This window comes from Procambarus clarkii, chromosome 1, assembly GCF_040958095.1.
Source record: "Procambarus clarkii isolate CNS0578487 chromosome 1, FALCON_Pclarkii_2.0, whole genome shotgun sequence".
NCBI lineage: Eukaryota > Metazoa > Arthropoda > Malacostraca > Decapoda > Cambaridae > Procambarus > Procambarus clarkii.
The window spans coordinates 31,315,783-31,329,511 of NC_091150.1; the positions used below are offsets into that span (position 1 = coordinate 31,315,783).

The 13,729-nt window shown below is 38.4% G+C and overlaps 2 protein-coding genes across 8 annotated transcripts in view; one reads left to right on the forward strand and one right to left on the reverse strand.

Annotated features, from left to right (window-relative positions):
• beta-Man (beta-mannosidase) overlaps window positions 1-6,866 on the forward strand; it is a 39,742-nt gene extending 32,876 nt beyond the window's left edge. For both annotated transcript variants that reach the window (XM_045751174.2, XM_045751112.2), the window contains 2 exons: window positions 3,461-3,673; window positions 6,484-6,866. In XM_045751174.2, the coding sequence (XP_045607130.2) occupies window positions 3,461-3,673; window positions 6,484-6,813 (543 nt within the window). In that variant the 3' untranslated portion in view covers window positions 6,814-6,866. The remainder of the gene's footprint in view (window positions 1-3,460; window positions 3,674-6,483) is intronic.
• A 3,043-nt stretch (window positions 6,867-9,909) lies between these two features.
• Window positions 9,910-13,729, reverse strand: part of Marf1 (meiosis regulator and mRNA stability factor 1-like protein) — an 84,746-nt gene continuing 80,926 nt past the window's right edge. For all 6 annotated transcript variants that reach the window (XM_045750533.2, XM_045750918.2, XM_045750740.2 and 3 more), the window contains one exon: window positions 9,910-11,588. In XM_045750533.2, the coding sequence (XP_045606489.1) occupies window positions 11,433-11,588 (156 nt within the window). In that variant the 3' untranslated portion in view covers window positions 9,910-11,432. The remainder of the gene's footprint in view (window positions 11,589-13,729) is intronic.

Sequence of the window (13,729 nt, forward strand, 5' to 3'; positions counted from 1 at the left end):
GAAGTCCACAACCTCCTGCAGACATTGCAACACAAAAGCCTGCAGGGAGAACAGGAAAAAAGTGAACCCAGTACCAAAACTGAACACTGGGGTAGTCCAAAATCAGGAAACTGAACATAGACAGAGGCCCACCTCAGCACCTAACAACAGTATAGCCAATAAGCACTGACCAAGATTCACAACCAAGTGTAGCATAGAGGAGGGGGGGACAGAAATAGGCAAGGAAAAGACCAGAATAGGGACCAACTAGCAGCCGGTAACACAATGTACACGACCAACCACAACGTGTGGCGTAGGGGGGGGGGGGGGTGCACATACACAGAGGGACACCATGGATATCAGGGTGCACTCAGGCACCGAAGATGCCTGGGTGCACACACACACCCCGCGCCCCTACCAGTGAAAAAACTACCCCCTACCCAGAGACAAACAAGGGTGAGAAAAATCCCAGCTGACCCCAAGGGTGGCCAAGTACCGAGCACTAAACGGCACAGCGGAGGTAGATCCCGAAGAGACTTGTGGAAGGAGGCCCCAAGCCCCAAGAGCAGTACTAAAAGGGCACCTAGGGAAGGGAATCCTAGGTGCATGCAGCCCGAGTACCGTGGAATACGTCTCCTGGCTCACGCACCACCAGTAGAGACGACCCACACCACAAGGCACAGAACTGAAACAAAAACCGGAGCCAGAGGCACGACCGCACCAGACTTCCATCAGCCAAGAACTGTAGGTTGGGTCGCCAACAGATGGGTCTGGGGCTCCCCCCTTCCCCTTCCCGGGGAGGAAGGGGGGGTGGGGTTGTGCAGACAGCGGCACAGCGACATGATGACGTCATGCTAGTTTGCTACTTTTCATTTGGGGAGTTCTGTCCACCTGTTCGGCTTTTGGTCGCAATACTTTTACCAGAATACGGGGTTTGTTTTGGGGTGCCTACCTTTCTGGGTGCAAGTCCCGGTCGATGGCAGACATGGAATGCTCCCAACCACAAGGGGGTCTCTATAGGCCATTGCTCCTCGTGCCTCTCTAGAGGGGGCCAGGTTCTAGCTCGTGGTCCCCGGTAGGCAAAAACTCCATGCATTAACTGATGCCAGAAAGATATACATATCCATTCAGCCTGGATAGCTCCAGGGAGCTGATGGGGCTCCCCCCAGAAAAGCAGTAGTGAAAGCAGACTGTGTCCTGAGGTACAAAGGTTTTTCAGTGCTAAAACTTGATTTTGTTTGACAGACTGTTACTGTCTGCATTCTGTTTGACAGGAAATTTATTTTAATTTGCTCTACTTTACCTATTATTCCCGTTGATATAATTTCATGGGCTATCACTCCATGATCACATCAAATGCCTTTGTGAAGTCTGTGTATATACCACATCTTCATTTAGTTTTTCTTCTAATGCTTCCGTTATTGTCATAGTAGTTGAGTAATTGCGAAAGGCACGATCTTCCAGCTCTAAATCCATGTTGACCAGGGTTGCGAAGGTCATTGTTCTCCAAAACTGGAGCTCTGACTATTAATCAATCTTTCAAAAACTTTTATGATGTGTGATTTAAGTGCCACTGGTTTCTTTTTAGCCAGTGTTTTCTCCACTCCCTGTGTAATGGAGCTATGTAGATCTGCTGATTTCGGTGCTTCAGGTATCTCCTCTGTATCCAAGCTTTTTCTCCAAACTACACCGAGTACTGGCATTTTTAATTTCTTTATACACATGAAATTCCAAGAGTCTGGCCCTGGGGATGAGTGTATGGGCATGTTATCAATTCCTCTTTCAAAATCTGCAATGTTTGTATTAATATCAGTTATATTGTCAGGGGTTTGGATATCATTCATAAGTTAAAAGCTCTTCTGATCTTCCAATATCATGTTTATTGGGGGTGCTAAACATAGCCTCGTATGTTTAAAAGATCAAACAATATTGATCTTTTAGGATTTCATTAATTTCTTTGTTGTCTTCTGTACATGCATCCCATCCTCCTAAGGTTTCCAAACATCAAGAAAACAGTCATATTAGTGTCTTCTCCTAACCATTCCGAGGACCCAAAACAGAAAACGGAGCAGTACATCACTTTCGCGAGCCGCTTCCATTTTCTAATTTGGCCTTATGTAACGCATACGTTCAAAATGCAATGTTCTTTGTAAGAGGACAGGTTGGTACATGAACCTTCACTTGTAAGTTCAATACTGGTGGAGATTTTTTTTATTTTGATCTCACATATGAAAGAAATATTTTGGATTGTTCTTTATCTCTTCAGTCTAATATGATTTCTTCAGCTTGTGCTCTTTTCTTCAATTTGCCTGTTGAAATTATTTTTTCTTTGTTGGGATGGTTGCATGTGCTTAAGCATTTCCGTTATTATTTTCTTCTGTAGTTGCCTTCTCTTTCTGACCTTTTGTAAAGGAACATGTTTCAAGCAGACACTGTATGCTTTGGCAGTCAACTGTTCTATTTCTTGAGCGGGAGTTTAGTTACTTAAGATGGTTTCCCACTGGATGTTGTCAATCCTATTACCGTATTAAAGTTGAATTTATTGAATAGCCCCCTCGCTTGATAATCTTTTTGAACCTATTATGAATATAGTCTGCACCTCAGTGAGCTTGTAATCTGAGTTCAGATGTGGTCTCTGAAATTGTAATGTCCATTATTATTTCTTCATTGTGAAGATCACACCTAGAGGATTTTCGTTCCTAGTTGGAAAGATCTGTAATCTGCTGGTTGAGCAAAAATTTGTCACAGAATCTACATAGTTCTCTGACCTGTGGTTGGTTATTTCAGGTTGATTTCCTGGTATAATTTTATTGTTTGTCAATCTTCATTGGGTAGATTGAATTCACCAAGGATGATAATATTTGAATGATAATACAGTAATGATGATAATATTAAGTATCATTTAATTATTGCATTTCTTTTATATAGTGTTAACTCATATCCTTTGTGATCCTTGTATATATTTGTGTTGGCCCCATTATACTTATAGTATTTTACCGTTTTATTATGTCCCAATTGCTTTTTTAAATTACAGCTTACTATTTCCATTATGTTGTTAATGTAAATAAGCTACTGTGCTGTTGCTAGAGTTACTGACTCCATAATGTACTGCCTATCATCATTAAGTATCACCTTTTATTGCATTTTTTTCAACTTTCTCAATTTTGTTAACTTACTTCTCTTTGAGTATTAAGAAACGCAAGCAAATAGCAAACATTCATGCAACTCCGAGTCCCTCTCTGATAGATCGTTTATATATTGTAGATAATAAACATTACTGGTGCTAGAATTGAACCTTGTGGTGCTTTGCTAGCAACATTTCTCGTCTGATACATTGCCGGTAATCACTGCTCTTATTTTTTGTCAATAGAAAATTGTTCATCCAAGTCAGTAATCTGCCTGTCATCCTTCCTTTATGTTCTAGCTGCCAGAACAGCCTCCTGGGAGACTGTTTATCTTGCGTATTTTTAATATGTTACAGGCAGCAGCAGAAGCAAATTTAGTGGCTACCGTAAAACTTTTGCAAGACTTGGAAATGAATACTCTCTGTCAGCAAGGCATTTATGACCAGGAAGATGTGTGTTTTGTTGTATCTCGCTTGATATCTGCTGCTGATGGATCTCCTGCAGCTCCAGACAACTTCCTTCTGTTGGGGAAGCCTAAGGATGCATACATACCTCATGCTACTGTTAAGGTTGGTATTGCATTTTAAAGTTACTTGCCTGTAGCTTTTTTCGAGATTTCTCTACTCTCGCAGACTTACATATGAGACTGTTGCCTAGTCAGCAAGGACATTATGGCTTACAGCCTGTAGTCTCAAGTAGCTATAATAACTCAGCTGATCTAATACATCCTAAAACAGGTAGTAAAGTTCCCTTTTTAATACTTCTACTACTGTACTGTATTGTAATGGTAATATGTATTATATTTGATGACACAGTGCTGTCTAGATTTATTTATGGTATTGTACCTTTGTATTCCATTAGTTTCTAAATGTCCAGCAATATTTCTCACTCCATTAAGTTATTTAGCTGTATAGATATATAGTAAGTACATACTGTTATTATAAAAAAGTGCTAAGCCAGTCTGGCCATACAGCACTGTCTATATGCAGAATGTTCGAAAGCTTGTTATTAATATTATTCGTGATCCCAATAAGAGAGCTATAACATGATCGATGTCTGGCAAGTCAGATTCACTAGGGCAACGTGTCTCTATTGAGACATGTTCTGTATAGGGCAGCTCGTCCTCCAAACAAAGACCCAAAAGTGATTCCACGCACCCGCCAAACCCCCTATTTATGAATGAAAAATGGTTTACACACGACTTGCAACTGATTTCGTTCGAACACTTCCGGAACAAGTGCTTCACTGATGAATTTTGTTCGAACCATAACATTATAAATGCTTCACCCACGTACTACAAACACAAATAATCACCAACAGAACCTAAACACCTAACCTAATCTATGCCTATATATGCACAATATGCTAATATATTATAATAATTATTATTTGAGAGAATTCCTGTTTTAAATGAACAGCATGTTAAAATTCATGAATGTGTCAGTGGGGGCGACCACTGGATGTAATGGACTCGAGTCGAGGACGGGTTGTATATGAATACAGTATCTTGAGGTTATCTTGAGATGATTTCGGGGCTTTTAGTGTCCCCGCGGCCCGGTCCTCGACCAGGCCTCCACCCCCAGGAAGCAGCCTGTGAGAGCTCACTAACTCCCAGGTACCTATTTACTGCTAGGTAACAGTAATGGTTTGCAATATCTTAAATCTCTCTTTTTTTCTCTCTTTGCTTCCTAAATTGATTCCATTTTTTATTTTTTGGTATCCTTCCCTTGCAACTTTTATTAAACTAGTCTGGTTTTCCAATTTTGCATCTGTTGTGGTTTGAATTCTTGGGTGAATTCATTAATTGTATGTATATCTCAAAATTTTGCATACAGTACAGTACATCTCATTTGCATAATATATAAAATCTTGACAGGAATTGACAAAGTTGATAAAGAATATTTGAGTAAATCTGCAACTCTGAAAATAAGGAGCAATAGATTCAAACAGAAAAACAATGGTGCTGGAATAATTTGGAAAATTCACTTTTGTGAAACAGCTGGTAGATAAATGTGTAGCGAGTAGATTATCCCAATAATATACTCGCTCCAAATGCATTGTTAATATTCCTGTCAACCTTTGGAGATGAATGAGGTGAGGCGTTGCCCGGGCAACACGGTGAGGTGTTGCCCGAGCATATAAGCAGCAGAATAGCAAACATTAACCAGAGTCTACTTTCAAGTAGGGTCTAGAGCAGACACTTGCGAGATACTGTACCGACGCTCAGTGCGCTCAACTCACACCAAAGTATCACCTGTGTACTTCAGTATATTCGACCAAATATATATATAGTATCTTACTGTCTGTGTTTATTTGTCACCATACTTTACGTAACAATAGAACCGTTACAAATGGAATCAATTTAATGAGACAGTGGTATATGCTAAAATGTTCAGAAGTTTGAAATTATTGTACTTTCAATAAATTATTGAAATTATTGTAATAATGCTTTCTCTTGAAAGTAATGACCCGCCAAACACACAACGAAACTACAATGTCGCTACAACGTTCCATCAAGTTTTAACACCTAACAAGTTGTAACAACACTCTAATACGTTGTAAAAACATTATAACAAGATGTAACAACCAAAGATGTTACATCTTTGTAACAAGATGTAACAACCAAAGATGTTACATCTTTGTAACAAGATGTAACAACCAAAGATGTTACATCTTTGTAACAAGATGAAACAAGCAGAAAATAGGAAGTTACATTGTGTGTTTGCAGAGGAGTCATCTCTTCCTTGGCACTGGTGCATTGCCAATAATCTTCTTCCTATCAGCCATTGTTAATAGTATTTCCAGCAATAAACAGCTGAAAGTCCACAATATATAATGTGTGGTCCTAAACATGAGAATACTGCTGCATCTCCCCAAATACAAGTCATATCGTACACACCATGGTTCGCCAACAGAGTTTAAAGCCTACCTAATCTTACCCACACAAACCTAATTTAACCCATGCTTAACACAGACTAATCTAAGCTAATACATCCAAACCTGATGATGTATATTTACAGCTTTGACAATTGAAAAATGAGCTGTCAAACCATCCTGTGTACGATTTGATCATACCCTGTTTCTCCTAGTGGGCTAAGCAGACATTTTAGTAGCACTGCTCATAATACAGTACTAGGGATAGAGGAGCGTGTTGATGCACAAATAGGGACTTAGAGAGGCTATTCAAATGGATGAGTGTTTGTATAACAGGGACTCCGTGTCAGTAACAACCTTCACTATTTAAAAAAAGAAAAAAGAAAAAGACAAACTGAATATTAAATCTTTATACAAACTTACCTGCTGATGTCTTTTGCTAACATCATATTTAGTCATCATAAGCTCATATAACAATTATTGATAACATTTTTTTTTCTTGCAGGTTGAATCTATCTCTGGGCCTTTCACAACAGTTAAAAGTAACAGGACCTTCACAGTAAAACTGACAAATGATGCAATATCGCTGTTTGTGTGGCTTGAGGTAGATGAAGATGGTGTGTTTTCTGATAATGGTTTCCTAATGACTGAACCTGAAGTGGACATTACATTTTATTCTCTGAAAGATACTACTGCAGATGCTCTCCAGAGTTCCATCACTGTTAAATCTCTCACTGACACTTACAAGGGAGAAACTGTAGTTGGTGTTGGAGCCAAGACAGTGATGGAACATTCATTCCACCCTAATGACATTAAGAACATTCTGTTTGTGTAAATAATTGTGGCATATTGTATAACCAGCATTATGGAATAAAATTAATAAAAATATCTAATTTTTATTAATTTCTTGTATAATGTTAATAACTTGCCAATTTACAAGCATAAAAAGGTACAGTATAAGTATACCCTTCACTCTTAAGCTTAATGGTCGCAAACTGTCGCTACCGCATGAAAGTGTTAATTATTGTGTTTGATATAAGTTTTCATGTGGTTCTGCAAGAACTCGCATATATTAAATATGTCCTCCCTTGTTTGATTTACGCCACAGTAAATTCATTCCCCTTTTCAAGGCAATTAAGGATTTACATTCTTGGCATTCCTGTGTAATTGACTGATCCCTTCTTCAGTCATTAATTTTTTTACAATGGGTGGAAGGAAGGTGGAGTGGCAGTAAAAAGAATACAGGTACTGTAATGGATAGTAGTGTTTCTTTGTACCTGTGGCACCTTGGGTAAGGTAAGGTAATTATCAAAAGAAGGCACCAAACCGGGAAGGCTATGTAGCACCATCAACTGTGAGGAATAATCAGAGGGCGCTAAATGTCACCAAGGATGCCAGTACGAGAACAAAAACGCATAAGGCGAACGATATTAAAAGTATCCGAGTCGCCAAGAATTCTATCGAGGAACGAGTGACCGCCGGGGATTCTTGTCATTTTTATCAATCAGGGGTCTTTTGTAATACTATCATCGCTAAATAATACCAGTTACACATATTTTTTACATTTTTAGGCGATGATGTGGTCACAAGCTGAACAGCAGTGCTACGAGCTCATGCTGCATGCGCCAGCCTTGGTGGCTCATTCAGTACCGAGGCTTTCACGCCTGGGAATGTAGCCCATGATTTAAAAAAAAAAATGGCGTCTGTTTACAAGAGCCCTGAGGAAGCTGATGTGAACCCCGTGTAGCCGTGAACCGTTTAAATCTTGCGCGGTGCTCCAAAACGTCATATGAAGGGATGCACACTTTCATGTCATTTACTCAACACATTATACGAAGTGTTGCGCAGTTTAAGGGTTAAAGCACTCTGAATGTTAAAATATTTTTTCCAGAATTCTTTGAGGGCGAACTCTGTGGCATCCATCACTTTGTCATCTCCGGAAAAGTGCCCTTTCATAAAGTTTCTTAAAACTGGCAATGATTTTCTGGTCCATAGGCTGAAGTAGAGTGGTGATGTTGGGAGGAAGGAACTTTACTGTAACAAAACTAAATTCCTTGAACAATGCATCCTCCAAGCTTGGAGGATGAGTAGGAGCACTGTCAAGGAGAAGCAAGGCCTTGAGTGGCAAACTGATCTGCAGATATTTTTTGATGGAAGGGCAAACCACTTCATTCATCCACTCGGTAAAAAAAAAAAAAAAAAAAAAAAAAAATGGCTTGTCACTCATGCCTTACTATTAGCCCTCCACATCTCACACCGTTTTTCTGCACATTATATTTTTTTAAAACCCTTGGGTTCTCAGAATGATACACAAGCAAGGGTTTAATTTTCACACTGCCACTCGCATTACCACACAGCACAAGAGTTAGCCTATCTTTCATAGGCTTGTGTCCAGGTAATGATTTCTTCAGCAATCTTTTACAGAATAGCTGTCTAATCACAAACACTTGTGGTAGGTATCCCTCAATCTCCACAAAACATTTAAATTTGCCAACAAATCTTTCAGCTGCTGGTTTGAGCTGGCAGCCCTGATTAACATGCCTCAACACTGAATGCCACTTTATAAATTTCTCAAACCATCCCTTATTTGCCTTAAACTCCTTCGTATGTGCATCACTAGTTCTAGGGGTTTTCTTCGTAAGATCTTTATGCAATAGCCTTGCTTTTTCACAAACGAAGGCCTCCGAAATGCTATCACCCACTAATTCCTTGATGTGTACCCAAATTAATATCAAGAGTCTGTTCTACATTTCGTGATTACTGATACGCCTTTTGCCACTTTAGCACTTGTAATGCTCTTTTTCTTGGCAAGTACAATATACATCGACATTTGTTTTACTACCTAGCTAGATCAACGATAATTTGCACGCCCTCTTCATGTTTACGAATCTCTCTTTTTTTCCTCCATGGTAATCTTCACGTGTGTTTTCTTAGGTTGAACCTTACCACTGACTTTCTTGGGACCCATGGTGTGATATATAATTACTTTTATGTTCAGAAACCAAAAAAAAGCACTAAAAACAAAATTTCTTTACAAGCGATTTTCACCAAGCAGGTGGCTCTGGTAAACTGAGGTGGGATCGCCCATGCTACCAGGAACCATCCGCTCTGTCGACCCATACATGCATCAAGTCGCTAGTCGAGGCAAAGCTCGTAAGTCGAGACAAAATTGGGGTTGCAACTAAAAATTCGTAGAGGTTCCACTGTATATTTTTTCATAGTCAAGTGATGCTGTGGGTACAAAGTGCTGTGAGCTGCTGCAGCATACGGTGAGGTTGCCCTCTCAATGTGGCCCTCACATGCCAGGAGGGGGTTTCCAAGAGTTTTTCTTCCAAGATGACGTGTTTATTGGAGGCCTGAGGAAGCAAATCAAGTCCCATATATGTGTGGGACTAATCCTAAGCAGTAATCCAAACCTTCCCTGCAACTCAAAATCGTCCTCATTTGACACGCACTAATGAAAAGTTAATCACCTGACTTTCAGTACTTTATTTCTTGCTCTCACTTTAATTTTCTTTTTGCCTTTCCTATTTTAATCTGTTGTGATATATACTACCCTTTTCTATTTTCTTCACTTTTTGACTATAATTACCAGTAGTTCCTTCACACAATTAAAAAAAAAGCTTCCTGTTATTGTTGGTTTAGATTCATCAACTTGGAACAATAAGTTCCAAGTAGCATGGGCTATGGTGAACCCATAATGGATTAAGCTTCCTGTATGGTTAAATATCCTGTTCATCTGCTTTAAATGAATAATTTATGATTATCTTAAGAACCCAATGCTAGTATCAAAGGTCACGGCAAAACACACCAAATCAGAAACTACCCTAAAGTGGTAGCGTTTGTGATCAAATTAAATATTTTCCTCTTTGCCAACCTGTTTCTCTCCTCTCCCATGTTATGAAAAACAATTAGGCTATTTAATACTAAAACTAATTAACAATTTTATTTCAACTTCCACAGTAAGGAATGTTTCAGTGTAGCACTGAGAACCCCACAACCAACACTTTGACAATAACGTGACAAAACTGACCAACCTATAGGCTGATAATGGCAACAATGTTGACAGTATCAAGTTCAATGATATTGAAAATGACTACAGTAATTCATTTTTTAAATATAAATACTGAAGCACATTAAACATTAACAAAAAAATAATAACATACAAAAACTGCAAATTCTGTAATGCATGGAGACTTAATTATGTACGAGAGCAGCATGTCAGGTCATGTCAAAACTAAGAGTAACAAGAGGTAGTCACTAAACAAATAAACCATCAAAATGATTATCACAAACCTTTCCTGTTAAATATTATCAACATTAGTCAGGAAAAAACAATCGCTTCAAAATGTTTTATTCACTGGTAAAAAAAGTATATAAATGCTTATAGTTTGTAGGCTTAAAACGAGCCACATGGAAATTTTATAGACTTATAAACATGGCACTTAAAAGTTTGCGTTCCGATAAATTAACACTTCCAAAATTTTTTAATGTATTATTTTTACAATTGGTTATATGTAATTCATTATTCTGACATTAATGATTATGGAGAGCATTAATTTCAGCATGAATTTACAAAAGGCTTTAAATCTGCCACAAGTTAAAGGTATATTTCTTTATTATATTCCCATGAAGCACAATACTACGTATAGTAACAACATTACAAAAACTTTCATGACAAAAAAGCATGAAATGGAAATATAAAAATAATCTATCAAAATATTAACAAAGCACACAAAATCAATATAATCACAGTTGATAAGAACTTTGTACCCCAAGCTTCACATTTCCCTAGCCCTCAAGCTGCCCTTGTTCTTCCCTCCTAAACTACCCCCAATTATTCAAGTCTCCATTCACTGTACAAGCACTTATGTAGTCAAATTTGCAAATACAATGCTCTCTTGTGTGAGGAATGATTATTGTAATGTAATCCACACCCTGGTGACTATTTTCATCTTAAAAACTCTTATTAATTTATTTTTATTTATAAAAAGTTTTATTTAACTTTTTCTAGGTAGTAAAATTAAAGCTTAAATAAATTTTGCCATAAATTAGATTAGCTAAGTGAATGCCCAAAGAATAACAATTCCAATTCATTTAATAAAAAGGAAAACATGGAAACATACTGTACTCAGTTCTGTAATAAGCAATATCATATACAAATATTATGCAACTTTTGTATTAGATGCCCATTAAATAAAATATTGAAAATCAATAATCATAATTAGTGTCAGTTTATTATTCAACCAATACTCTAATAGCATAAAACACAAAAGGATGGACGGATCCATTTTCCCCACAAGTTGCTTATAAGAAACAAATTTGAACAATATTACACTTATTATAGTCTTTTTAATATACATTAGGAGCTTTATATTGCTGTACACATGATTAGGCCCCTAAAAAAATTATAAAATGAAAAGTATTAGAACAATTAAATTATATCAAATGATTTTAACTTGCAGTAAATTGAGCAGCTATCCTCCTCTTTGTACGAAGTTTGGGAGCAGATGGATTAGACGTGTTGGAAGCATCAACTTTACTAGAGTCACTATTGCAGCTGGACCATGTATCATCGGCTTCATCCTCCCCACAACTAGGTAGGTTTGTCTGTTGAATAATTATGCTCTATTATAAAATAATTTTTTATAAACGACCTGTTGGACAAATGTACAGTACAGTACTAGTGTAAAAATCAACTTGCCAAGATATGTCTGGTGCCATTTAAATAAAATACTGTATATAGAACCCATCAACACCTGTGTGCAAATCTCAAGTATAATGCAACCTCCCAAAGTTATCCACAAATTTCTGAATAAAATTTTTTGCTAACAATTCACCCTCAACCAGGAGTAATTTAAAAAAAATAGTAAGAGTATCTATAATGCACTGTCTTACAAAACTATAAGACAATGCTATTTAATAAATATAGCCTGACCATGCGAACTGAACTCCACACCTAATTGAGCAGTCCCGAGCTCTACACTAAAATACACTTATACAAATCTTGCCTGGGAACCAAATCCCAAGGCAACCTCCGAGACGAGAGGGTATCCAAGGGAGAAATTTTATGCATCAAGAGAAAACTTCATGGACAATCTGCTAAACAGCATGCCAGGGAAGCAACCCTGAAGTGGGTTAAGAAACCATGACAAGTTGATACACAACCTTGCAAAGAGCATAATGAAGCATTAATACCATCAACGAACCATATTACAGCAAAGTCACTTAAGTAAAATTCATTGCAAGAAATGCTGAAAATAAGTTGAACACCAGGCAAGAAAGTGAATGGCAGGGTGGCAACAGAACCCCGGTCGACTAGTACTGCTATTTGACACTGAAACGGAAAGTAATGAGGTGATACTTGTCTTTGGGGGGGGGGGGGGGGGGGGTAGGGGGGGGGGGGATAGTCTAGTTCCGTTTGCCATTTGTATCAAACCATTTCCAAATACAGTAGGTGCATGGTAATCAGCAGTCCAATAACCACAAAATCCGAGTAATCTGCAAAAAATCATGTTCAGGATTTTGACCCAGATAATTTCAGGTTTGAGTGTTTTACTCCGTGGCTTGAAGCCAACTCGGGTTACTGTGATTTTGTCATCTGGGTATCTTTAGACGATTTCGGGACTTTACATCCCAGCGGCCCGGTCCTTGACCAGGCCTCCTTTTTGTTACACACCCAGAGGAAGAAGCATGTAGCAGCTGTAACTCCCAGGTACCTATTTACTGCTAGGTGAACAGGAGCATCAGGGTGAAAAACTTTGCGCATTTGTTTCCATCTTCACTGGGGATCGAACCCAGAACCTCAGGACTACGAATCCCGAGCGCTGTCAACTCGGCTGTTTGGGCTACTATACAATGTGGCAAACTATACTCAACACAAATTACATTAAAACAATGCATAAAAATCAAACTATTTTAATAGAAACTGATAACATTTTGCCACAACCATGTTGGTAGCAGCAGTAATCAGCCTGGAGGTGTTATGATGAAGCAAGTTATTCATTAAAAAGATACGTTATGTGCGACTGAACTTTGTGAAAATGACTGCTGTGCTGCAATTGTTGCCAAGGATTTTGGTATAGTCATAAGTACCATCAATGATGCAAGGGAAATGTAAAGAAATACATGAAATACATGGCTAATAATGAGAGTGAGATTGGCTCAGATTGATCATCACATTGAAAGTTTCCTTGAGCTGCCTGCTATCAGGTTGTTTAACCAAAGTGTTGAAAATACTCTAGAATGGTGATGGAAAAGTTAAAATATTTCAGGACAGTGGGGAGAAGGTGCAGGTAAAAAGCCTTCACTATATGACAAGGTATTGGTTAGAGCTCAACAAAATTTAATTGTCTAGATGCTACATGGTGATAAAATAGGCACATTATGAGGTTGTCTTGTATCTTTGTTAGTAAGGCTGTTGCTATCAGTGGACCACAGGCCCACATGCCACCTGGATGATCTGGCACTTCCCGAAGGAATAGCCTACTGTTCACTTGGGTTTCGGAAATATTTCTCGGATTCGGAGAAATGAGCTTGTCAAGCCATGGGCTGCTGATTTTAATACAGTGCTCTCAGATAGGGCCTATGTTCACTCTTAATTAAGGAATTCCTCCCCCCCCCTCCCCCGCACCAACAATATGGTAAAACTTCCAAAACCTACCAATAGGGATGATATGGCCCAATAAAACACTAATGACCTTCACATGCATGCAAGTCTAAAAAGTTTCAAGCCAAAATATACATCCAGA